At 39.6% G+C, this 27,168-nt stretch overlaps 1 protein-coding gene and 1 pseudogene across 1 annotated transcript in view; both read right to left on the reverse strand.

The window, feature by feature from the left end:
- Window positions 1-18,512, reverse strand: part of Cpn1 (carboxypeptidase N subunit 1) — a 28,032-nt gene extending 9,520 nt beyond the window's left edge. The window contains exons 1-5 of the mRNA XM_076834347.1: window positions 18,290-18,512; window positions 12,679-12,875; window positions 7,701-7,856; window positions 4,386-4,568; window positions 3,137-3,248 (exon numbers count right to left, since the gene is read on the reverse strand). Of these exons, the coding sequence (XP_076690462.1) occupies window positions 3,137-3,248; window positions 4,386-4,568; window positions 7,701-7,856; window positions 12,679-12,875; window positions 18,290-18,512 (871 nt within the window). The remainder of the gene's footprint in view (window positions 1-3,136; window positions 3,249-4,385; window positions 4,569-7,700; window positions 7,857-12,678; window positions 12,876-18,289) is intronic.
- Window positions 18,513-24,864: 6,352 nt separating this feature from the next.
- On the reverse strand, window positions 24,865-25,189 carry LOC143381080 (ubiquitin-conjugating enzyme E2 G2 pseudogene; annotated as a pseudogene).
- Between the last annotated feature and the right edge of the window lie 1,979 nt (window positions 25,190-27,168).

Here is a 27,168-nt window from a genome sequence, read left to right on the forward strand (position 1 = left end):
TCAACACAATTCCTTTTTCTTTTCAGAAATAGAAGAGCCTATCCAAAAATTCATATGGAATCTCGAAGGACCCCAAACAGCTAAACCACCTTGAAAAAGAACAAAGCTACAGGACTCCCTGCCTGAATTTAAAACTTAATACAAATCGACAGTACTACAATGTAGTACTGCCATAAAGACAGACCAATAGAGCAATGGATAGAAGAGAGGGCCCAGAAATTCTGCACATATGGTCAAATGATTTTTTTGTTTATTGATCAAATGATTTTTGACAAGGGTGCCAAGACCATTCCAGGGGAAAGGACAATCTTTAGCAAGTGGGTGCTCAAGAACTGAATATCTACATGCAAATACATGAAGTTGGGTCCTTATCTAACACCATGTAAAAAATTAATTCAAAACGGATCAGAGACATAAATGTACGATCCCCAAACTACAAAACTCTTAGGAGAAAACATAGGCAAAAAGCTTCATGACACTGGATTGGTGATGATTTGTAGGATCTGACATCAGAGGCACAGGTAACAAAAGAAACAATAAGCAAATATGAATTCATGGAAATTGAGGACTTATGCATCAAAAGATAATGTCAATAGGGTAAAATGGCAACTATGGGATAGATGAAAATATTTCTAAGTCATGTATCCAATAAGACCTCAATGTCCAGAATGTATATAGAATTCCTAAAACTCAACAACAACAACAACAACAACAACAAAAAAAAAAAAAAAACAAACAAGATTAAACAGTGGACAAAGACTTAAATAGACATTTCTTCAAAGATAAACAAATAGTCAATAAGCACATAAAATAATGCTTAATATCACTAATCAGCAGGAAAATGCAACTCAAACTACCATGAGATCCCACCATACACTTGTTAGGATGGCTACTATAAAAAGAGAAAAATGGAAATTATTAAGTGTTGGCAAGGATGTGAAGAAATTAGAACTTATGTGCATTTTGTAAAAAAATCTAAAATAATAGCACTCCTATGGAAAACAGTATGGCAGTTCCTCAAAAAAGGAAAAAACAAAACAAAACAAAACAAAAAACAAAACGAAAAAAAAACCCAGAATTACCATGGGACTGAGCAATTCCACTTTGGGATATATACCCCAAAGCAATGAAAGCAGGGTCTCAAATAGATATTTGTACACCCATGTCCATAGCAACATTATTTACAGTATTCAAAAGCACTCAAGCGTCCACCAATGGCTGAATGTACAAATAGAATGTGGTGAATACATATAATGAAATATTATTCAGTCTTAACAAGGAAGGATATTCTGACACATATTGCTACATGGATAAATCTTAGGCTCATTATGCTAAGTCAAATAGCCAGTTGCACAAAGGCAAATACTGCATGATTCCACTTACATCAGGTATACAGAGTAGTTAAAATCATAGAGACAAAAAGTACAATGGTGGCTTCCAGGGGCTGGAGGCAAGATAAAAAGTGGAGGTGAGTGATGTTGCTGGTTGCACAACTTTATGAATGTATTTAATAACACTGAACTAACTGTACACGTAAAAATAGAAAAGATAGTAGGTTTTATATTATGTGTATTTTACCACAATGAAAATTGAAAAATAAGTATCCATTTAATCAACTTTCACTTGCTCTTTAAGCTAATGAATGCAAACAGCCATTACAGAAAGAATGGGGAAGCTGGACAACAATAACTATAACCCATGATTCTCTCCATGCATTAGAATCCCTGGCAAGCTGGCAGTTCCGGCTAAATACAGACTGCTAGGCCTTACACCCAGAGTTTCTGATTCAGTGGGTCTAGGTTTGGGCTTCAAAATTCATATTTCTCGCAAGTCCCCAGTGATGCCAGCTATGCAGAGCCAGAGACCACACTGTCAAAACAACCATTTTGATTAGTTTAATCATCTTGGAATGTACCAGCTTAATTTAGGACAAGGATTCTCAGAGGAGGCATGGGCCATGCTTTCTTAGAGGATGAGGAGGGAGAAGGGAAGCGAGGAAACAAGGAACAAGTCTAATTTTAAAAAACATATTTGATATTTTTAATCATGGGGGGGTGACATCTATTGCTTCTCTAATATAAACTAAAGAAATCAGAGTTTCACAAAATCTACTTGCCTTGTGTTCAGTGAGTTTACAGCTACAAGTCTCCCTCTCAGTACATGGCAACTCCTTAACCTTTCTCTACCTCACTCCACCATCAACTCAGCCCTCACCAATGCTGTAGCCAGCTCAGACTTGAGAGGATGGGGAAAAACAAATGCTAAAAGTGATTCCTGAAAGAAGCCAGCTTCCTCTTTTGGCCTATTCCCTATCCCTAGACTGCCTATCTGCCAGAGGTTCATAATCAAAGGTTCATGTTGACCCTCAAACGTGGGCAAGGTCCACACAATAGAGAATGGAGAAGTTTACTTCTGTTTGAGGCTACAGAATTAATGGTCAATGCCTATGGCAAATCCCTGCTCGCGGGAGGCAGGCAGTCAGGGTGGAGAGCAGAGCTCAGGGCAACTAGTGCTTTCCAGGCCAGTTCCTCTGCTCACCTGTTGCCATGTGAGGCATTCTCTGTACTACTTTTAAAAACATTCATAAGCCAGACATTTCTAAATGTTTCATGTCTGTTATTTTATCTAAAGCATCAAAATCATGAGGCTAGTATTTTTCTTCTTTTGAGGGGAGACCATGCTTGGGATTAAACTGAGGGCATCACACATGCTAGACAAGCACTCTACCACTGAGCTACAACCCCAGCCTTCTTAGTCTCAATTACAGATCAGTAAACCAAAGCACAGAGAGGTTAAGTAAGTAGCCTGAAACAACATGACTGGTAAGTGGGCAAGCTGGGTTTCAACCAGTTTATTCTCAGAGACACACTTCATCACTTGGCCCCATTATTTTCTTCCTATGCTTTAGTCTATTGTGTAGTAAACTACCAGTTTTACAGGACTACAGGTGTTCCGACCTTAGTTTTAAAGATTCACAAGGTGACACTAAATGCCAATCATAGACTTCTCCATTTTTCAGATGTTTACTGGAGTGCAAAATTCCATAGTGTCCCTATTGTTTCCTTGAAAAAAACTAGTCATTCAGAAGTGGGCACTACACTACTTCAGCTTGAGCAGTGTCCAGGACTCTCCTTACCCTTGCTGAGAGAATACCAGGAAGCCCCATTGGTGATGCCATCTGGGAAGTAATCCCCACAGTTCCAACCTTGGTGCATCCACCCATGTGCGTAGGAGTAGACCTTGGCCAGCTACAGGAAAAGTACGCAGAAAATGATCTCATATGGCAATGTTCATGCTCAGAATCAGAGTGGTGCCATGAAGTCCTATTAGGTATAGGTAACTGAATATATGCTTCAGTGAAAGAAAATATGAACAGGAGAGAGATGGAGTGTATGTGAGTATGTACAAGGGTGGGTATGAGAGTGAGTGTGTGTGAATGTAAGCGTGTGTGTGTGTGTGTGTGTATGTGTGTGTGGAGTGTGAAGCAGACTAGGATTAAGAGATCTGTATTCTGGTTTTACACTCTCTTGGGGTCAAGTTTCTTCATGTGCAAAAGGAGGGGTAGCACTAGATGGTGCAGGACCCTTCCAATTGTATCATTCTCTAGCCAAAATCAAGGAGCAAAAAACAAAAACAAAAACAGGAAAAGTAATATTCATTGGCAAATGAGAGATATATTTTGAAGAAAAGAAACATATGAAGTCTTTCCCTATAATCCTTTTTTTTTTTTAAATTATAAGAGTGGACAAAATGAGGTTATTGTAGAAAAGGAATAATTGGTGTTTTTTGCTATTATAATTCATTAGTTGAGGAATTACATTGTTATCATTATTTATATATCAATATATAATTATATGTTAACACATTTTATAATTTAGCCAATACATTTTATTATAAAATATTAAATTTATTATATTATTAAATATATTTATATAAATTGTAATGTATATATTAGTATACATTAATATTTGAATTATTAATTAAGCCTGTTTCATGTGCATAGTCTTCATTAACACAGATATATTATCATAAAATTATAAATTAGAAACCCTAAAATTCATGTTTAATGTCACTAACTTACCATCAGTCTTTTGGCAAATTTTTTTTGTTATTTTTTTTTTATTAGTTACACATGACAGTACAATGATCTTGACATTTCATACATTTGAATCAAATTATATCTTCATTTTGTACATCATGGTAATTATAGTATAAAGCTTTTCTTTTAAATTACTTTTTCATGAATTTATGGCTCATCATGCAAACCTAAATGTAATTTACCAGACTAAGTGGTTCTCAAGCAGGCAGTGTTTTCTGTTATTTTTTATGGACTTGTTCCTGATTTGACACAGGTCTATTGAGCCCCATGTTCCCCTTCTGCATACCTTCCGGAACAGCTTGTCGTCAGGTGTAGGGGAATTGGTAGTGCGGTAGGGATTTCGGAACCGATGCCCGGGAGACTTATCATATGGATAATTGGCCACCACTGCCCCTCCATGGAGATTGGCGGAAAGAACAAAATTGAAGGAGCGCATCCAGTGGATCACAGCCTTAGTCTCGGGCTCCACCTGTAAGTAGATAAGAAAGGCTAGCAGCAAAGGAAAGGCCATGGAATCATTGTGAGGAAGTGGCCTGGGGAGAGAGTGTGCCTGAATAACACAGAGAAGTTATTCCCACCTGACATGAGAAGTATAGCTAAGGAAATTCTGACCTCTGGAATGACAGTTCCCAAAATTAAGTGTATGGAAGGCTTTTTCAGAAGGAAATTTTACGGGAATTGTAATATACTAAACAGGTACAAGGAGAATATTTGGGGCAGTGGAACAATGCTGTATGACACCATAATGGTGGATTCATATTATCATACATTTGCCAAAAACCATAGAATTGATAACACCAAGAATAATTACTAGGGCTGGGATTGTGGCCTAGCACGGGCGGGACCCGGGTTCGATCCTCAGCACCACATAAAAATAAAGGCATTGTGTTGTGTCCATCTACACCAAAAAAATAAATATTAAAAAAGAATAAGTACTAATGTAAACTATGGACTTTGAGTGTTAATGGTGAGTCAGTGCAGGTTCAGTGACTAACCAATGTAAACTCAGGTGGGTGATGGTGGGGTAGGGAATAGGGGGACAGGATGTATGTGGGGACTCTGTACTTTTGGCTGTGAACCTAAAATTACCCTGAGAAAGTAAGCTAGAAAGAGAAAGAGGGAGGGAGAGGGGAAAGAGAGAGAGAGAGAGAGAGAGAGAGAGAGAGAGAGATCTGTTTGAAGAGGGCTATCATAATTAGAGAGTTCAGAGCTCCAACTGAGCCTCTATCTGGACCCTAGGAATGGGATTCCCATTTACTCATTGTCCTGTGACTTCTAAGACAGGAATTTGGGGCTTTAGAAAATAAATCTGGGAAACACTGGATCACAATAATAGGTTTTCAACCTCTTCCTTCTCCCAACACATGTGCTATAATGTTGACATGTGGAACATGCTTCTCTAATCGTATCCAAATGTCATGAATTAGACATACTATCCCATGGACAAGTAGTGTAACTATACCTTTATAGTGTGTTATATTGCTAGTGAGTGACAGTATTGTAAGCAAAGCCTTGAATCCACTTGGACTAGCCTAGTATAGTAGTAGAGTACAGTATTATAAATAAACAATTTATAGTCCTCAATTTTTTCCTCCTCTCAGGGTAGATATGATTAGAGATTATGAGATGTTAATGTGTTAATTACTCCTCCTGGACCAGGGGTAAGCTCTGAAGGACTCATTTTTCCATCCCAGGGGGACTGAATGAATAGTGTTGAGTTCACACAATCAGAATGCATATAGAGTTGCGTGAGGCTTAATGATGGGGCTACATTCTGAGAAATGTACTGTTAGATGATTTTGTCATTGTGCAAACATCTGGAGTGTACTTACACAAACAACAATGGCTACAACATCACAGGTGATAGAATCTTATGGGACCACTACCATATATTCCAACTATCATTTACCAAAATGTCATTAAGGGAAGCATGGCTATAGTACCAAGGGTTCCAGTTCTGGTCTTTGATGAGGCTCAGAGGATTTGAAGAGTCCTTTCTTCAAGTCTGAAGCCCTATCAGAACAAGGCCAGCTCCTCACTGCTCTTCTTTCTCAAGTCTACTCCGTCAGGAGCAAGAGAAACTTCTCATTGTCTTTTTTCCTTTTAAGATTTAGATAGAGGACTAAGTGGGACCCTAATTATTACTGAATCAATCACCTTACTTTACTAAGAGAAACAAGTTTAACAAATAAGAACATTCTGTTGGCTGGATAGTCTGACTAGTACAAAGTTATTTTTCATGTTTTACTTGAGCCAAAGAATAGTTGCTATCAGACACTTAATGAGCATGACTTTTACTTCCTATTCAAAGAGAAAAAAATATCTAAGAATATTCCATCCGGGAAATTCCCAGAATAAAGGCCTATGCCTGCTTTATTTTTCTCCGCCCAGTTTCTAAGTTTAGATATTCACAAATAAAACATTTAGAACTATACCCTACAACATAAAAACCAGGGATGACAATGATGCTCCATAGATGACCGTAGCTATTTGTAGGAGAAGGCCCACTAGCAGAGTGAAACTTCATATTTCCAGGGGGTCACATTATAGGCCTCCTTGAGAATGAGGCTTAGGGGCATGGATTGGCATCTCCCATTGAGACAGAAGGGAAATGAGGGAGAGTAAGGTAAAATGTTAAGGTCACATAAAAAGGGAAGAGGAAAACCCACAAGGGTCAGACTTCCTAAATCTCTTTCTGGAACGAATTGCTGACAAATACACAGTTCACCATAAGTAGGAGAGATTTGAGAAATCTTGAGAAGAGAATGCTAGAATTCTCTGTCAATAGTTTAGTGCAATAGAAAGAATGCTGGGTTAAGAGTCAGAAGGCCTGAGTTTTGATCCTGATTCCAATCACTTATTAGCTGTGCATATTTAAATCATTATTCTTAGTAGTAGCAGTATTAGGGGTTGAACCCTATGGTGCTCTACCACTGAACTACATTCCCCAGCCCTTATTATTTTATTTTGAGACAGAGTCTCACTAAATAGGCCAAGCTGGCCTCAAACTTGTGATCTTCCTTTCTCAGGCTCCCAAGTTGCTACCATGCTCACCTGAATTATTTTATCTGTAAGTATAATATCTATAAAACAGAGATTGGCAGGGCTGGGGTTGTGGCTCAGTGGTAGAGCACTTGCCTAGCATATGCAAGGTCCTGGGTTCGATCCTTAGCACCACATAAAAATAAATAAACAAAATAAAGGTATTGTGTCCAATTACAACTAAAAAATATTTAAAAATAAACAGAGATGGATGACGCTGCTCAATGAATTTACCACACTAATGATCAACTGAAACACTGGCTATGACAGGACTTTGTGAAATGATTAAGTACCCTGCAACTACAGGATACTGCTTTCACCTCCTCCACTCCCATCACTACTATCATCAAACATTTATGCTCCCTGGAGAGCTCTACTTGGGGAGAGAACAAATACAAAGAAGCATAAGATACAATTATTGTTCCTCTAGACAAATTTAAATGAAGTTGAAGAGATGCTTAATTCTTGCTTGTTAATATGAAGATTGCTTAACAATGCTTTTGCAAGAAATTCCAGATGCTGATTTATTTTGCTTCTGTTTGCAAATTTTATCTCCTACCTGACTTTCCCAGTTGTCTGGAAGGGGCAAGTGATGGTTGGGTCCTCCATGCTTCTCGTTGTAGTAGAAATAGGTATTGAGATCAGGGAAGTTACGGTTCAGGTCCACTTTATTGGCATTATTTCTGCCAACCAGATACTCAGGCATGTTTGGGCCCTAGAGAAAAAATGAAGAGATGAAAAATGTAAGTTTCAGACTGAATTCTATATTTTAAGAACACTGTACAGCTCTTTTATGATATTAACTGCCTCTATCAAATAATGTAGCACTTTCTTCTTTAACCTCTCCAAAATCCCAATGGTGTAGTTGAAGTTTCCCTTAAAACATGTACTGCAGATAGAGATCCCAGGAGAAGCTGTAACACCAGGAAAGTGTTTCAGAATCATGGGAACTCTTGTTTTTTTAAAAAAGATCTTGAGATATAATTTACATACCATAAAATTTACTTGTTTTTAGTGTACAAGTCAATGAATTTGATATGCTTATTGAGTTGTACTGCCATCATCATAATCTGATTTCAGAACATTTCTATCATTCTAAAGAGAAACATTTTAAAATTTTTTTTTTTAGTTGTTAATGGACCTTTATTTATTTATTAATTTATATGTGGTGTTGAGGATCGAACCCAAGGCCTCACCCATACTAGGCAAGCGCTCTTCCACTGAGCCACAACCTCAGCCCGAGAGACTTTTTTATTATAGTCAGTCCTCATTTTCTCACCAGCCCAAGGTCCTCACTCTTTCTCCACAGATTCACATTCTCTAGACATGTCACAAAAGTAGGATTATGCATTGTATGTTCTGTGATTTTTTTTTCCCCGACTGCACATAATATTTTTAGAGGCTCATTCATTGTTGTTGCTGTTGTTGTTGTTGCTGAATAACTCTATCAAATGGATATATCACATTTTGTTCATCCATTTACCAGATGAGGGACTGCATTAGTTTCCTAGAGCTTCTGTAACAAGTTACCACAAAATGGGAGTCTTCTAATAACAGACATTTGTTGTCTCACACTTTTGGAGGCACAAAGTTTGAAATCCAGGTGCCAGCAGGCTCAGCTTTCTGAAGTTTCTCTCTTTGTCTCTTCTACCTTCTGGAGGTTGGAGGTAATCTTTGGTTTGTGAATGCATCCCTCTAATTTTTTAATTTTCTTTCTTTCTTTTTTTTCTTTTCTTTTCTTTTTTTTTTTTTTTTTTGGCAACAGGTACTGAACCAAGTGGTGCTTAACCACTAAGCCATATCCTCAGTCCTTGTTATATTTTATTTACAGACAGGGTCTCACAAAGTTGCTTAGGGCTTCGCTAAGTTGCTGAAGCTGGCCTTGAACTTCTGATCCTACTTTTTCAGTCTTCCGCTGGGATTACAGAGATGTACCACCATGGCCCACTCTAATTTCTGCTTCCATCTTTACCTGGATTTCTCTCTAGTGTGTCTGTGTCTCTATTTAGACACTTCTTTCTTATTATAAGGACAGTAATCATTTTGGATTTAGAATTCACCGTAATCCAGTATGACCTCATCTGAACTTAATTATATCTGCAAAGACTATTTCCAAACAAGATCACTTTCACAGGTACTAAGTGAACACAAAATTAAGGACAGCGATGCTACTCAACACAGTACATGGAAATTGGGTTGTTTCTGCTTTTTTGGCTGATGTGGACAATGCTGCTATGAACATTTATGTACAAGTCTATGTATGAATGTGTATTTTCTTTTCCTTTGGTAGATACCTAGGAGTAGACCTGCTGGTATCTGTTGATGTAAGGTCACTTTTTTTTTTTTGGTAACAGGGACTGAACTTTTTGAAAAGCTGATGAGCTGTTTTCCAAAGTGGTTTTACCATGGAAATCCACTCTCTTGCTTTTTGAAAAATATAAGTTCTTTCTTATTTTCTTTTGAGCATTATCAACTTCCTTTCTCTTCTCATACTTCACACTTTATTTTTATTTGCTCATGTATTCATTCATTTATTCAGTCATCCATTTAGTCAACTCAAATTTACTTAAGTTTCCATTCAAAGGTCTGACAGACATTAGGGAAAGGAGTAAGTGAGACATTATTCTACTAATTCATAGTGTACATAAGGTAGATATATATACACAAATAATTAAATATAAAAAGTGGTATAACAGAGATATGTTAAGATGCCTGTTAAAAACTGAAATTCCATTCAATGTTTTGTGTGGCATTGGAGAAAGGGACTAGTGTCCCTGGCAGCCCTGTGGACTGAGAGGATAGAGCCCAAATTGTTGGTTGTTTCCCAAAGTGGGGTGAATAAATGATGTTGGACAGCTGAAAAGTAAGTCACAGAAGTACTACCTCTTGAATTTTATCTAAGAGATCTTTATTTATATATTTTCATAATATCCTGCTTATATTTTATTCTTAGATCACCATTCAACACATAACTTTAAAAAAATTCTCTTAAGTTTCCTGTAGCAATTCTGTTCCAATGGAAACATTTATCTGATTTTTCAGAGGTGCACACTTCTATGATACAATGATTTTCTTTTTGCTTCCAGGGTTTTTTCACTGCTTGCTCATTCTTATCAATGTAGTTCTTAATCGTTAGCATTAAGCCTTGATCAGTTGATTTGCTACCCAGACTGGTTATTAGTTAAGATTACAAGAAGAGGGGCTGAGTGTATGGCTTGGTGATACAGGGCTTACCTGGTATTCATGAGGCCCTGGTTTCCATCCCCAGCACTAAAAAAAGAAAAAAAAAAAAAGGAAGGAAGGAAGGAAGAAAGGAAGGAATAAAGGAAGGAAGGAAGAAAGGAAGGAAGGAAGGAAGGAGGGAAGGAGGGAAGGAAGGAGGGAGGGAGGGAGGGAGGGAGGGAAGGAAGGAAGGAAGGAAGGAAGGAGGGAAGGAAGGAAGAAAGGAAGGAAGGAAGGAAAAACAGCATGGCAAAGGATTTCCCCTAACAGTCTGGAAGTCAGAAAACTGAAATAAATGCTAGGTGTCAGCAGTGTTGAATTTCTTCTGAGGGCTCTAGGGGTATCTGTTTTCTGACTTTTCCATCTTCTAGAGGCCAACCACATTCCTGAGTTTATGGTTCCTTCTTCCATTTTCAAAGCCAGCAGCATAACTGGTTCAACATTCTGGTTCCATTCCTCTGTCTGCCTCTACTCAATCTTTAACCATATTCCCATGTAGATTTAAACTACTCAGGAAGCTGAGGCAGGAGGATTGAAAGTTCAAGGCCAGAACCAGAAGCTTAGCAGAACCTGTGTCAATTTTTTAAAAAGGGCTGGGGGTGTGGCTCGGTGGTTGAGTACCTCTGGGTTCAATCCCTGCTTCCACAAAAAACACAAAAACCCCTCAAATAGGCATGTAAGGTGGGAGGGTGAACAATATTTACAATCAGAAGTCAAAAGTTCAGGGAATGAGGTGTATTTTGCAATATCACTTCACTTCTGCATAGTATTTTTCAGTTTACAAAGTGTTGTCATGGACATTGCCTCATTGATCCTTACAATAAACCTTGAGGTCAACTGGACAGGTGTAGAAGCAACTGAAGCTCAGAGAGCCCACAGTTATTGCCTAATGTGCTACATTTAGACAGGACCAAAGTCTTTTTTTTTTTAAAAAAAAAGAAAGAGTGAGAGAGAGGAGAGAGAGGGATTTTAATATTTATTTTTTAGTATTTGGCGGACACAACATCTTTGTCTGTATGTGGTGCTGAGGATCGAACCCGGGCCGCACGCATGCCAGGCGAGCGCGCTACCGCTTGAGCCACATCCCCAGCCCCGACCAAAGTCTTTATTATAGTTCTATTTTATTTTCTGTTGCTTTTTTTCTCAGCCATTTTATCTTTTATTATTTATTTTGTTTATTATTTTATTTTTAATTATTTATTTTAATTATTATTTATTTATTTTGGTATGGGGAATTGAACTCAGGAGTGCTTCCTCACTGAGCTATATCCCCAGCCTTCTTATTTTTTAAAATTTTGGGCTGGGGATGTGGCTCAAGCGGTAACATGCTTGCCTGGCATGCGCGGGGTGCTGGGTTCGATCCTCAGCACCACATAAAAATAAAAGAAAGATGTTGTGTCCACCGAAAACTAAAAAAAAAAAAAAAAGTATTAAAAAATTCTCTCTCTCTCTCTTTACTTTAAAAAATTTTTTCTTGAAACAGGGTTTAGCTAAGTTGTGGAGGGTAACCTTGAATTTGTGATCCTCCTGCCTCAGCCTCCCAAGAAACTGGGATTACAGGCGAGTGCCATCACTCCTAGGGTTATCCTTTATTTTTTTTACTGGAATATATTGTCTGTTGGCATTTATTTTTGAGGGAATGGGCAAGAAGGTAGACTTCACACAGGCAGACAGGACAGAGTCTCAGAGAAGGGAAAAGAGGAATGAGACCATGCCATCCTAGAAGGAGACATCGGGCCTAGAGAATATCCTGGCATTGTCTCTGACAGCTTCAACTGCAACAGCTCCTCCTTAGTTAGCATATCCTGTCCCTGCTGCTGACAGCTTCAACCACATGTCTCTTCCTTGGCTACCCCTACTCCTAGCCCTGGCCCACTACCAGATCTAACCTTGCTTGAAGAACTTCCCCTCCCCAATAGATGTGTCAAATCACAAGGTTGGACCTGACCTCTTAATTATGTAAATAAGGGATTAAACTTAGGCATTCTGATTGGCTTACTAAACTGGGAGCTTGAAGAGCTTGATTGGTCCATCCCTCACCCCAAAAATTATCTGCACTGGGTCATCAGGTATACCTTTAAAAACCCCTAGACAGCAGATAACCCCTCGGCATCCCTCTCAGGACCCTTCCCTATTTGGGAGCTCTGCTTTCTTTCTATTATGCTAATAAATCCTGTTACTTTGCTCTCACCCTTGCGTCCGTGGATTTCATTCTTTGAATTTGGAAACAAAGAACCCATCTATCCATGCTCTATGTTATACTTTCTCTCCTATATGGCTTTAGTCTCTCCCTGATATTTCCTTTGAGCTTCTACCTGTGTGGCCGCGGCCTCGTAGCCATCCGGGTTCATGGAGGGCAGGATGTGAATGCGCGTTTCCTGGATGAGCCGCATGATGCGCTGGTTCTGGTTCTGGAATTCTTCACACAAGAACTCGGACAGCTGCAGCAGCAGCTCCCGGCCCAGCACCTCGTCACCATGCATGTTCCCAACATACTTGACTTCCGGTTCCACTGCAAGCAGAAAACACACATGCAGGAGAAGAAAAGATGGGGAAGTTTAGAAGTGTTACTAAGTCATGATCTTGCAAAAGCATCTTTTCCTTCCTTTTCATTAATACATAAAAGATAACCTTAGGCTTTCATTGGGTCTTTGCCAATAATCCCGGAGCCCCTTCCTAACCAATTGCAATTGCAAAATGTCTAAAACTTCATACCAGGGATAATGATGCTTACTACCTTTTGAACCCCCACAATGAACTGGGCATTTATGTTCATTATTACTCATCTTCACAGAAAACCTGTGAAGTAGGTATGGTTAGCTCAAAGCCAAGAAACTAGGGATGAAAGAGGTTAAGAAACTTGTCTGAGGCCACCTAGCTAGTGCAGATAATAAAAGTCAAAGCCCAGCTTGCATTTGTAGTACCATTCACAGTAGCATGCTGCTTCTCAAGCAGAGACTAATCCTTCAGGATGAGGCTGGTGTTTTCCCAAAATATGTCTCCTGAAGTACTCTAGGTTATGTTAACATTTAACAGTCATCCCAATTGAATTGAAGACATAGTTTTTAGGGCACTTAGGAAGCTAAAATCTCTCCTTTGTATCTGAGAGGCATGTCTTGAGACAGAGTAGGAAGGAATCTATTTATGTTTCAGTCCTTAGTGTTTGGCCATGCTAACAACTGCTCAGCTTGACTAAGAATTGAGATTCTGGAGATAGCCTGTAGAATCATTTAAAGATCAGTCTGTGGAAAAAAATTGACCAAATCACGGTATGTGCACATATGAATATATCACAATGAATTCCACTTTCATGTATAACTAATGCGCCAATTAGAGCATTAGTTATACATTAAAAAGCAAACACAAATTTAAAAAAATTAATTAATAATAAAAAGATCAATAGAGTAGAGGTAAGGGGTCAGGGGAGGGAGGAAATAATACTGAGAATTGAAAAGAAGCAAGTTACGCTATATGCATTTATGAATATATCAAAATGAACCCCACAATTATATAAAACTATAATGTACTAATAAAAACACCTTTAAAATATTCTTGCCAGGCATGGTAGTGTAGGCCTATAATCCTAGCAACTTGGAAGTCTAGACTGGAAGATCACAAGTTCAAAGCCAGCCTCAGCAATTTATCAAGACCCTGAGCAATTTAGTAAAACTCTGCCTCAATAAAAGGTCTGGGGATGTGGCTCAGTGGTTAAGGGCCCCTGGGTTCAATCCCTGGAGGAGGAAGAGGAAGAGGAGGAAGAGGAAGTCTTATACATGCTAGGCAAGCACTCTATCACTGAGATACAACCTCAACTTAAAAATGTTTTTTAAAAAGATTATGCTTGCTTCTTCTTATTTTCCTCCTCCTCTTCCTCCTCCTCCTTCTTCTTCTTGCTGCTGCTGCTTCTGCTGCTGCTGCTGCTGCTTTCTCTTGTTCTTCTTTTTGAGCAAGTTGCTGAGGCTAGCCTCAAACTTGCAATACTCCTGCCTCAGCTTCCTCAGTCTCTAGGGATTACAGGCCTGTGCCGTTGTGCTGGCTCTTGTGCCCTTTTAAAAGGAAAGAGAAAAGCTTCTTGTCAAGTGTCTTCTTTTCTACCCAACACTTTTCTGCCTCCATTTCTTTTTTGATTCTGCACCTCTTCATCTCCTTATTTCCAAATTCTCCTTATCATACTCATAGGCTGAGTTCAAATATTTCTTACTCTGTGAAGCCATCTTGGGCTCTTCTTGCTGGGAGTGAGCTGTCTGCTGACTTCCCTTTTACCATAGTTTATATTTTTCACATATTATAATTCATTTACTGGACCTGGTCTTAGTAATGTATACAATTTTTAATTTTCTTTAGAACATGATCCATTATTAGTTATCTTAGTATTCCTAGAGCAGTCTTTTCCAAAGGAACACTTGTAACCTACAGGATTTCTGTGAATTTTCCATAATGTATATTCTTAATCTTGTGGTATTTCTTAAATTTTAGATTACTTGTTTCTTATCTTTTTTGGTGTTCTTTCAGGAAAGGTTGGTAATAGTAGAGGTCATTTCCTTCATATCCTTATTCAATAAAATAAAACTTGGAAAATCTATTTTAGTCTTCTCTAATCTCTCTTATTCATAAAAAAATGTTTTAACTTTTCTATGAAATCCAAGTCATGGAACTACTGTCCTGTGGAACTTGGCATGGTGGAATGCACTTAGTATGTATTCAAGATTAGATTCTTTTTTTCTCTGTTTTCCCTCCCTTTCTTTTCTTTTTTTCTTTCTCTTGGTCTTTCTTTTCTTCATGGTATTAGGGTACCAGGTACTTCCTACCACAGAGCTACAACCCCAGTCCTTTGTATTTTTATTTTGAGACAGGGTTACTCTAAATATCCACGCTGGCCTTGAACTTGTGATACTCCTGTTTAGCCTCTGGAGTCTACAGGGATACACTTCCATAATGGACTAGGGCTGAGAACATAATCACCTTTTTTTTCCTTCTTTTTTTTTCCCCCATCATGTGGTGCTGGGAATCAAACCCAGGGCTTTGTGCATGCCAGACAAGCACTTCACCACTAAGCCCATACCCCCAGCTGTGGGGGGCCACCCCTGAGCTATTTGAAAAGCTTCTACTCAGCCTTGCAATTCTGGCATTGCAAGTAATTTTGTGGCTTCTCCCACTTAATGGATTACTCAAAGCATTAGGTGATCTCAGTCTTTAGTCGGCTAGAGAGGTTGCTCTGTAGCTCCTGACTGGGGCGTTACCCGTTGAGCTTGGACAGTCCTCCTCCTACCTTATTTGGCAAAAGAACATTCCATGAAAATCCTTTGAAGCCCCCTTGTATAAATAAAGCAAACGTGGGCTCTTCTCTCTCTCCTTCCAGTGTGGAAGCAGGACCCCTAAGGTCATAGAGCCGTCCCATTTTCACTTTTCAAAATTACTTCTGTGTTGTGTGATTTTTCGCCATATTTCTCAGCCAGTACATGTCACACAAGGGAAACTGAAAGTTCATAGCCCGCGCAGGTCATGGGCAAGACCCAGCCCTCATAATATACAATCATTTCTCTTAATACCATTTTGGTTCAAGCCCCCACCCCCACCCCCCATGCCTGGATTTTTGTAATGAATTTCCCACTTGGTCTCCTAGCATCTGCCCAGCCCTATTTAAGTCTCTTCTCCTGAATCAGGTGTTTGCAAAAAATTTCTTTAAAGGGACAGAAAGTAATTCTTTAGGCTTTGTGGGCAATATTGTCTCTGTCACAGCTATTCAACTCTTCCAGCAGAAGTAACCAAAGTAATACAAAAGCAAATGGGTGTGGCCATTCCAGTAAAACTTCATTCACCAAAGCTGGTGCTGGTTCTGGAGCGGCAATTTGCTGACTTCTATTCTGAGTGATCTTTTTAAAAAATGTAAGTCAGATCTTGCAACTCTTCTGCTTAAAACTCTCTAGTGGCTTCTCATTTAATTCAAAGTAAAAGGCAAAATATTTATAAAGGTCTCTAAGACCCTATGTGATCCTCTGCTGCCCAGTATTCCCCACTGTCTGTCTCTGACTTCGCCTCTTGTTCTACCCTTGTTCACCCTGCTGGACCATAGGGCCCCCCCTCACTTTTTCCTCACATGTGCCAAGCATGCCGTAGCTCCTGGAACATTGCATCTGCTCTTGCCTCTGCCTGTTATCTTGCCACCTCCCCAACCCCTGCCCAATATCAACATGAAATGTTCCCTCATGTCCTTTGAATCTCTGTTCAAAACCACCTCAGTGGGGATTCCTTTCCTGATCACCAAGTCCTTGCTCCTCCCAATATTACCTCATGCAACTCTCTCTCTCTTTCTTGAGTTGTTTTTGCTCTAGCATTAGTTTCCATCTGATATAATATGTATTGTATTACTCAGTAGACTCCACTAGGCTTCAGGCCTATGAGGGCAAGGTCTTTGTATTATTCTGTGCTGTAATTCTAGAATACATAAAAGTTCTTACATATAGTAGGTGATTGGTAAATATTTATAAAATAAGTGATTGAAAGGAACAGATGGATGAATAGCTAAAGTTACAGGCTTCAGAGAAAAGTGGAGTCAGGAGAGGCAGTGTGGTATAAGCAAACACCAAGAAAGGCCTTGAATGCAAGAAAGTATAGGGGCACCAAGAAGGGGACATTGGGGAACTAACCCCATCATACCTACTAATAGTCTTAAGCTTCCACAGTGAACACGGGATCTGAGTAAAAGCATGTTCTAGCTATGCAAGTGCAACTTCAAAGCAAGTCCCTTCAGACCATATAACCATATGGTGATCCTTGAGCTTCTCCTATGTAATAATCTGATATTCTCATAGCCTAAATTCATGGAGTTTTTGAAGCAGGAGAGTAAGATTATAACAATTTCTAGGAAAACAATTATTTTGTGTGCCAAATGACACAAGATTCAGAGAAAGTTCAGGAAGATTCAGAGAAGGTTCAGAAGATTCAGTGGGAGCAGTTAGGAGTTATGAGACCCATTAGGAGTTTACGCAATAATTTAGGCAAGTTGTGGTGGAGACTGGGCTAGGGCTGAGGATATGGGAGTGGAGAAGAAAGTGAAGTAAAACAATGAGAAATTAGGAATAACTTACATGTCCATCAACTCTTGAGCAGCTAAAGACAACCATGCAATAAGATATTTCACAGCCCAAAATAGTGGCATAGATCTATATTTATAGACACAAATGCTATTCATAACAGACTGAAATGAGGAAAGTAGTTATGATTCTATTTTTAAGAAAAACTACATGTATATGAAAGGTAGATTTAAATATGCAAAGAAAAATATCTGGAAAGATATGCATCCATTTGTTAACAGTGGTTTTCGGTGAATGTTGGGATTATGGATGAACTTTATTATTATTACATCTAATTTCTAATTTTTAATCTAAACGTGGATTGCTTTGATAATAGAAGCAAACTGGCAAAAAGAATCCAATAAATAAATCTAATACCCCAACCCTTGAACTCTAGGATACTGTGTTCTATCCTGCTTCTACTCCAGGAAGAGTCTCCTAAACCCTTCTAAGTTCCCTGACAAAACTACAAGAGCTAATTATTTCTGCTATGCTCCTGAGCCATTGGATCATGAAAGATATTATTCTATAATAGCAAGAGAAAAAGAAGGGGAATGGGCGGGAAGGTAGGGGGATGGGAAGGGAGCCGGGAAGAAGATTCACCTTTTGCCATTAAGGTCTTAAGCAAACAGAACCTAAGGGGGAAGGAGTGGCTGGAGTCTGAATTGGGGTTGTGGCTCCCAGAGGCAGGGGAAGTTTAAGAGCCAAGTAGGCAAAGACTTGTCACAGTTTGAGAAAGAGGTAATAATCCATAGGAGGAAGTTCCACTGACCATCCTAGAAACAATACCAATGACTGGATTTGTAAGGGAAGAGTCCTGTCCCACATGCTCCCAGAACTGCTCAAGACTTACAGGGCTCATGGATTCCAGGGTAGTCACTGAATTCCAACACATAGAGGTGTCTTCCCTTTACACTGCGACCGATGCTGTAGATCCGTGTGATGTAGGGACACTGGTTGTGCACCTTGTACAGTGTCCGTACAAGGTCATCATAACGGTGGTGACGAAAAGTGACTGGGGCAACCAACTTGAAGAGAAGGAGGAGGTGTAGGAAGGCTGAAAGCAGGTCTGACATCTTGCTGGGCTTCTTCAAAGAGCGACACTGAAATGTGCTCCCACCTCTCCAAATAGCCTCCTCAATAGTCAAAATCCAAAGAGCCGAAAACCAGCACTACCTAGCTCCCACCACAAAACACTAGTGTGACAGCACTTGAAAGGAGGCTTAGGACTTTCCCCCTCAATGCTGGAAATTATTTATGTAGCTCTGGAATAGCCCCTCAGCTCTCCATGCTCATTTCTCTTCCTTTCCCAATCCTGGAAAACCTCTTGAAAAGTTCTTGCACATCCCTAGATTGGTAGTCTCACGGATTCTGGTTTACTGATTAACTGGACTGTAAACATGCTTTGATAAATATCTGCTTATAACCCTTTGATTCCCAGAGGATTTTAAGAAACTTGACCTGTGCCTGTTCCCTTTTTATAACTTATGAAAAGAGCTCTCTGTCCCCTTTGTTCCATCCCACATACAGTTGCCAGACTATCTTTCTGAAGCTTAGCTCTATCTTGTCCTTTTTTAAAAAAAAAAAAAAAAACACTTAAAATTTGTTCACATTAGTTGTCTTGTCCTTTTTTCCCTTAAAAGTCTTTCAACAGACACCATTAAGAAGATGAAAATAGGACCGAGATTGTGGTTCAGTGGCAGAATGCTTGCCTTGCATGTATGAGGCACTGGTTTCCATCCTCAGCACCACATAAAATTAAATAAATAATAAAAGTATTGTGTCCATCTACAACTAAAAAAATATTTAAAAAAAGAAGATGAAAGATAAGTCACAAGTTGGGAACAAACAATTGTAAATCACATCTGATAATATATCCATAATACATAAAGAATTCTTGTAACACAAATATAGTACTATAAAAAACTCTATTAAAAGCTGGGCAAAAGATTTGAACAGATATTTAACCAAAGTAGATATGCAATTGTCTAGTAAGCATATTTAAATATTTTCAGCACATTTAAATTGAATCAAATTAAAAACATCTGAAATATCATTTCACCTTTACTAGAATGGCTGTAATCAAAAAGACAGCAATAACAGTAATTGGTGAGAACAGGGAGACAGTAGAACCCTCAAATATTGCTGATGGGAATGTAAAATAGCGCAGGTATTTTGGGAAGTTTGGCAGTTTCTTAAAAGATTTAATATATATTTACATATAACCCAGCAATTTTAGTTATCTATCCAAGGAAAAATGCTAACATACATCAACAGAAGACTTGTACACAAATGTTCATATTATTATTCATAATAGTCTAAAAGTGGGAACAACCCAAATATCAATTTATTGCTGATGGATAAACAAAATACAATGTATCCATACAATGGAATATTATTTAGCAACAATAAGGAATGGAGGGGCTGGGGTTGTAGCTCAGTGGTAGAGCACTTGCCTACCATGAGTGAGGCACAGGATTCAATCCTCAGCACCACATAAAAATAAATAAATGAATAAAATAAAAGGTATTTCATCTATCTACAACTTATATATATGATATATAAAATTTAAAAAATGAAAATAAAAATAATGAAAGTAATAATAAAAAATAATGAAAGTAAAATAATGTTTGCCTGAGGTAGGGGATGGGAATGAGGATTAATTGTAAATGAGCAGGAGGGATCTTATTGGAGTGATGGATGATGGTAATGGTTGTACAACTTGTTAAATTTACTAAAAATCATTTAATTATACAATTTAAAAAGGCAAATTTTGTGGTATTTAAATTATACCTCAGTTTCAATTGATTTTCATGCATTGTAGCACAAAATCCAAATGCATTGGCCTGGCCTTCAAGTCCGTCTTACCAGGTCCATTTGTGCCTAGTCATCCACACAGACCTGTTGCTCTTCCTGTTGTCTTCTGACCACACTCTCCTGCATGCTATTTCCCTAGAGACTTTAACCCAGCTCCAATTCTTGAGTTCCCCTGACCCCTGGAGTTACTGCTAGAATCAGTCTAAAAGCCTTTGCCTGTTGTGTAGTCACTGTGTTAATTGTTGGGTATTTGAACAGAGTTCAGCCCCACTGATGAACTGTATCTTCCCTGCAGACTGATCTTTGGCTTCTAGCAAGGAGCCTGGAACAGTTCTCAACATCTGCTCAACAAATGAATGAATAAATAAATAAATGAACCCATTATTGACTTTTCCCCTTGTGTCCTGCTGGAGCCTTTATCCCACCTTTCTAAGGAAATCCTATGCATTTGTAACCTGTCAATAAAGGTACCTATTTCCTCTTGGTGTTTTGGGTGAACACTGTATCACTTGGCCAGTGTGGCCCACAGATGGTCCAGAGGGTTGGCCCAAGATAAGTAAAAAATTAACAGTATCACAAATCCCATAATTTTCTGTTAAGACCTTGTTACCCTATGCGGTGAAGGTCGAGATCAAGACAGAAGATTGAAAGAACATCACTACTCCTGTCTCTCACTTAAATCCTTGATCTAGGATGATATCTATTGTCACTACTGAGGGCTTGGCTTGGTGGCCCTCAGATAACCCAAAATTGTTCCTCTGAAAGCAAAATTCCCCCCTTCTCTGGCAAATGTGCCTACAGATCTTTACAGAGACCTTGCCCATGCTAAATCAGACTCCCATTCCCAAAAAGAAGGAGGCACCTTCCCTGCCTGTTTGTGCTGCCAGTTGTTGTAGATAGGGAATATCAAGGCCAAGAATGGGATGCCTTCCCTGGATTCTACATAGAATCCCAGAGTGAGTGCCCTGAAGCCTCTCAAACCAACTAGAGGTAAAAGGAACATGGGCTTGAGTGTCAAAGGAATATGATTTTGAGATGAGGAGATTATCTTGGATTTTTCTCTGTGTAATTACAAGTGTTCTTGTAAATGGAATAGGGAGGCAAGGAGAGTCAGTGTCAGAGTGATCAGACGTGAGAAAAACGCAACTAGCCATTTGCTGGTTTTGAAGATGGAGGAAGGGGGTCATGGAATGTGAATAGCATCTAAAAACTATGAAAGGCAAGGCTTCCCTAGAGCTTCCAGAAAGGATCATCCCTTGATTTTAATTCAGTGAGACATATTTCAGGTTTCTGATGTCTAGAACTGTAAGATAATAAATATGTATTGTTTTAATAAATCTGTGTTTACATTTGTGGTCATTTTTTTACCATAACAACAGGAAATTAATACATCCCCAAAATCTTAAGCCTGGAAGAAAACTTGGGTACTTGGGGGAGGCTGAACAGAAAGCTTAATGTCAATTAAGCTTCACAAGATTTTGACTCGAATCTTGGGAAGCCAGTCAGTCCTGCAGATGGCTGAGTAGGCCCAGAACAAATGGCATCTTCAGGGTTCTCTGTTTCTTCTTTTCAACCAAATTTTAGGCATTTCTTTCTTTCTGGGTTCACAAGGTCCTCAAAACTGTCTCTGTTTGGACCATTGAGCCTGCAGTCTGTCTTAGACAAATATTTTTTTAAAATATTTTTTATGAGGATTAGAATTCTCACAGGTGGGATTTTATTTTATTCTTTATTTTTTAGAGAGAGAGAGAGAGAGAGAGAGAGAGAGAGAGAGAGAATTTTTTAATATTTATTTTTTCATTTTTCGGCGGACACAACATCTTTGTTTGTATGTGGTGCTGAGGATCGAACCCGGGCCGCACGCATGCCAGGCGAGCGCGCTACCGCTTGAGCCACATCCCCAGCCCTGACAAATATTAATAATACTTCACAATTCTATACTGGCCTTATGGGGCATCAACTACTTCCTTATGTATTCCTCAAACAGCTGAGGAAGGAGGGTAATTTCCAATTTAGATGAGGAATCTTTCAGTCATGTAACTAGTAAGTACAGAGGAAGGCGTGGATTCCATGCTGGCACAGTTAGCCCAATATCTTATTGAACGCTTTCCAGTGAATACAGGTAAGGAGTAAGGACAGGAACCCACCAGAAAGTGGAAAGATTTGGGAGGAGGGAGAGAGGGGGGTGGGGAGAAAACGCCAGCCTAGTATAGGCAAGTAAGCCAACCTCTCTAGCCCAGGTTCCAGGTAGCTTAGTTTTAACATTTCTTGGTATTCTCTAGCAGTTATGTGCCGAGTAGTCTCAATATAATTTAACCCTGCTTAATTAATGTTAGTTGACTAAACCTGTAAATTAATCAGGAGTCCAGGACTACTTAAATCACTAATCACTCTTTTGAGGAATTTTTGGGTGTCAAGTGTTAGGAGCGAGCAGGGCAAAGAGAGCCTGACTGAGCCTGGAGAATAAGGAAAGTTGGTTCTTAAGGCATCAAGCCCTTTCCAGCTCTCTTTGCCTGGAAGGTTCTTCTCCCACCTCATCTCATACTTCTGATCTTAGTGTATGGTCAGCTCCATAGGGAGAACTTCCACTATCATCTACAAGGACCTCCCCTGGTTACTGTCTTATCATCCTGGTTATTTCAGTCAGTGTTTGACTTCTTGGTCTGTAATTACCTTTTTTGCTTGCCTATTTACTTGTCAGTTGACTATCTTTCCTAATAGAAGATAAGCTTAATGAAGGCCAGGACTAATTTATCCCACTATTTACAATTTCATCCTAGAACAATGAACAATAAATTTAAAAACAAATGAAGTGATGTTCATACTGAGCTCTGACACCTGAATAAGTACATGTTAATCGGATAAAAGAGGTGAGAAGTTTGGGGTGGAAGGAAGTGGATTTTGAGAGGAAAGAGTTTATTGGTTCCTCTTTATCACCCTGTTAGAGTCAGCCGGGCATCTGTCGTAACATTTTTCTCTTTTCCTTTATCTACTAGACAGTCTCATCTACAAATCCCACTTAACTTGGTAACTTTCCAATTGGTTTCTTTTAATTTCTCTGAACTCCAGAACTGCATTTCCACTGCCCACCCCACGTTTTCACTAGGATTTCTAATAGGCACCCATGCCTAATGCCACCTACCCTGCTCTAGTCCCGGGAGTCAGAACAGAGCCTTGGAGACACAAAGTGTGCCAATCTTTCTTTCTTTTTAAGAGGGGGAAATATAGAACTTTATTTTTTTAACATAGTAGTTAAATTCCACAACAGAAGAGGGACACCATAGGATTGTTTTTCATTCAATAAATATAAATTAATAAAATACTATGTTTTGCAAAGATACTGCTGTTCCTCCCCCATCTCCCATGGACACCCACAGGTGACTGTGTCCCCATGATCTTGAAGCAGGCCAGCAGTCTCTACACAGGCCACTGCTTTCTACTCTGGAAAGGCTGCATCTCCTTCATGCCTGTAAACACTATGTAGCACAACACCTCCTTACCCTTCCAAACACAAATCCTCCTACAGAATTGTTAACACCATGAAATGTGAGGTTTCCCTAAGAGACGAAAGTCCGTTGGACACATTTGGGAAGGGAAGGAAAGAGGCTAATGTGAAATGAAATCTATCACAGGTCTCACAGGCCATCTCTTTAAAAACAAACTCCTGTTGAAATGCAAACTGTTTGGAACAGGTCAGGCATCTGCTTCCCCAGGCAACAGATCTGTTATTGCTTGTGATGTCTCCTTGGGGTATTGTGCTGCTCAGCTCTGTAGTCAGAGACACCTAGGTGGCATCAAAGTCACAGACTGCAAAAAAGTGCTCCCTCCACCTGGGGAAGGCATACCTCTGCACTCTGGGCCAACTAATGGTAGAGTCCCTTCTGACCTCAAGGGCAAAGAATTGTCCTGGTGCAACTGCTCGCACAGTGTAGAGCTCTGGAGCAACCCAGCTTTTAGCCTGGAAAAGGAAAACTGCAGAACTCAGGAGAAAAAGGTCACTAACACTTCAAAGACCTCCCTGTGTCTGCTCTAGGAGTGCACAAGCAACGGTAACAGAACGCTAATCCCCTAAAAATGGTCTTCCAGGCCAGAGAAGCCACTGGTCTTCCAGGTCAGCAAGAATCTGTTCTCTGTCCCTTCTCACTGACCATTTACAAAGCATCCCTGAAAGTATTTCTAAGTGTGGTTGTAATGCCCAACAAATGAAGAGACTGTATGAACAACCTCTGCTTGTAAAACACAAGATGAGACGTCGTGAACGCCTCACAGAGCACATGGAACCGAGAGTGGGGTATAAAGTGTGCCAGCCCAGGCCCGCCACCGCCCCTTCCCGGTTGCCACAGGCCCCATGCCTTTGTTGGAGGCAGCTGGTCTGCACAGGCCTTCATCCTGGGGGCAGCCGCGGGAGGGAGCACGGACTGAGCAATGGCTGGGAATTAGAGACAGCCAGGTGCCCTTCCTGAACATTCCACGGGGAGGAACACTTGGACATCATTCCAGAAAAGAAGCCTGTTTGAGGTGGAAAGGTAAGAAACAAGAAGTGCCGTGGTTGCTGTTTTGGTAGCAGCACCAGCAGCACTGTCATTGAGCGTCCTGAGAGCAGCCTTGGAATTACAAGGTGCTGTCCTGCCTTCTGCGCGTGCGCAGCCTGAGTCCCAGAGACTTCTGCAAGATCTGACCCGCAGTCTTGTAAAACTGCTCCCAGTCACCTCACCACATTTTGGAAGCATCCACATTAGCTCCACTTTCGTCACTGGGCTCCGCCAGAATGCCCGTCACCCACAGCAGGATCTTTTCCACACTCAGCTAGGGGCTCCCCCTCTCAGAGCCTCTCTTGAAGCCTATGGGGTCATCACCCGGCAAGTGGAGGATGGAGATGCAAACTCTGCTGGTCCCCGTAGATGCTGGGATGGAACATCTCGCAAGTGAACCTCATCTTGGGAGGACTCAGTGGTAGTCAGGTGGGAAACTCAAGATAGCAGGAAAAACACCAAACTTAAAAACAGGTATCTTCAGGGCTCATGATCAACACCTCCCATTCAAAAAATTCTCTTCATTTATGGGGTCTGAATTCCTTCTGGAGGATTCTGGGTTAGTTGCTTGTACTTGCCCATGAGCCTCTTGAGCGCCATCCCTGCCACGTCACCAGCAGCTGCGATGGCCGCTTTGCCTTGCTTGCAAGCTGACTCTGGGATGTGCCAATCTTTCTTGAGAGAGCATTATATCCTATTTATATAAGTAAGAACTCTAAAATTCAAATAATTTGCTTATATAATTTTTATTTGGAAAATCTGGAGATTAAATTGGCTTCCTGACTCCAAAGTCCAAGAGCTTTCTACAGACCAAATACCTTGTGCAAACTACCTCCCATCTGGCTATTACTCTTCAGACTATCTGAAAAATATTTATTTTTAAAAACGACTCTACTGCTTATGTAAAAATTAAAATCTTTGTTGTAAAAATTAAGAAAAAAGAAAGTACAAGGAAAATATAAAACCTTCACACTGTCATCAGGGATAATTACTGTCATCAATCTGTGATCATTAGTCTTATACGGGTTACTCTGAAAATTTTCCTTTCCTCTAATTTCCAAGATTGATAAAATTTACCACAATGGATTGACTTGCTTACGTCAAAATTTAGGACACTAGGATAACCCCGCTATCTCACTCCCCATACCAGCAAGTTATACTCAACTGTGTTTGAAAATACATCAGATCTGCCTGGGGTGCAGTGGTGCACTTGAAATCCCAGTGACTTGGAAGGCTGAGGTCAGAGGACGAAAAATTCAAGGCAAGCTTTGGCAACTTAGAGAAAGCCTGACTTAAAATAAAAATTTAAAAGGCCAAAAAAAGAAAAAGGAAAATATATTCATACCTGACAACTTCTCTCACCTTTAGATGGTCAACCACTGACATCATAGGCCAGATCACCACATTTCTTGCTTAGATAGTGACCATAGTCTCCCTGCTTCTATTTTGATTTATTCTCTACATACTATCCAGAGTGTTTTTAAAAAAAGAAATAAAAAATTCCCCCACAAAATACTCAGTGACTCTATAAAGGTCCAGTAAACAATCACAATGAACTTTCTATTCCTTGAACATATTAAGCTTATTTCCACTCTGGTTCATTTACATTTGCTATTTTCTCTGCTAGGAATGCTCTTCTAAATTTTTTTTCATAGTTTTCTCTTTCCACTATTCAAATACCATCACCTTATAAAGGCTAGTCTTGATATCTTTATCAAACTTGATCCCAGTTGCTACTCCTTATCATTCTCTACCCCTTGACTTGATTCTTCTTTATCATACTTATTATCTGAAAGTATACCATGTATTTATTTTTAATTTTGTGTCTATATCCCCTATTAAAATGTCAATGGCATGAAGGCAAGGATTACTGCCTGTGTTTTCCACTGCTCTGCCTTCAATGTGTAGGTGCTCAATAAATATTTGTTGAATGAATGACTTATTTGCCTTGGGATTAGAAGTCTGGCCAGTGCAGGAATCTGGAGACCAAGGAAGCCATGTGAGAAGAGAGTAGAGAGTACACTTGGCAAGGAATTCAGATTTTATTCCAAGAGTTAGAGAAATGGAATGAAATTAAAACCTTTGCAATCTAATGACTCTGGATTTGTTAGTCTTTTTATTATTATCATCATCATCATCATCATCATCATCATCATCACCATCACCATTATCATTATTTTGCAATACTGGGGACTGAACCCAAGGGCACTCTATCACTGAGCTACATTCCCAGCCCTTTTTATTATTTTATTTTGAGACAGAGTCTTGCTAAATAATTGACCTCAAAATTGTGATTCTCTTGCTTCAGCCTCCTGAGTTGCTGGAATTACAGGTATATGTCACCATGCCCAGTTCACATTATGTTTACATTTTCAGTATTATA

The sequence above is a fragment of the Callospermophilus lateralis genome, chromosome 15 (genome assembly GCF_048772815.1).
Source record: "Callospermophilus lateralis isolate mCalLat2 chromosome 15, mCalLat2.hap1, whole genome shotgun sequence".
Taxonomy (NCBI): domain Eukaryota; kingdom Metazoa; phylum Chordata; class Mammalia; order Rodentia; family Sciuridae; genus Callospermophilus; species Callospermophilus lateralis.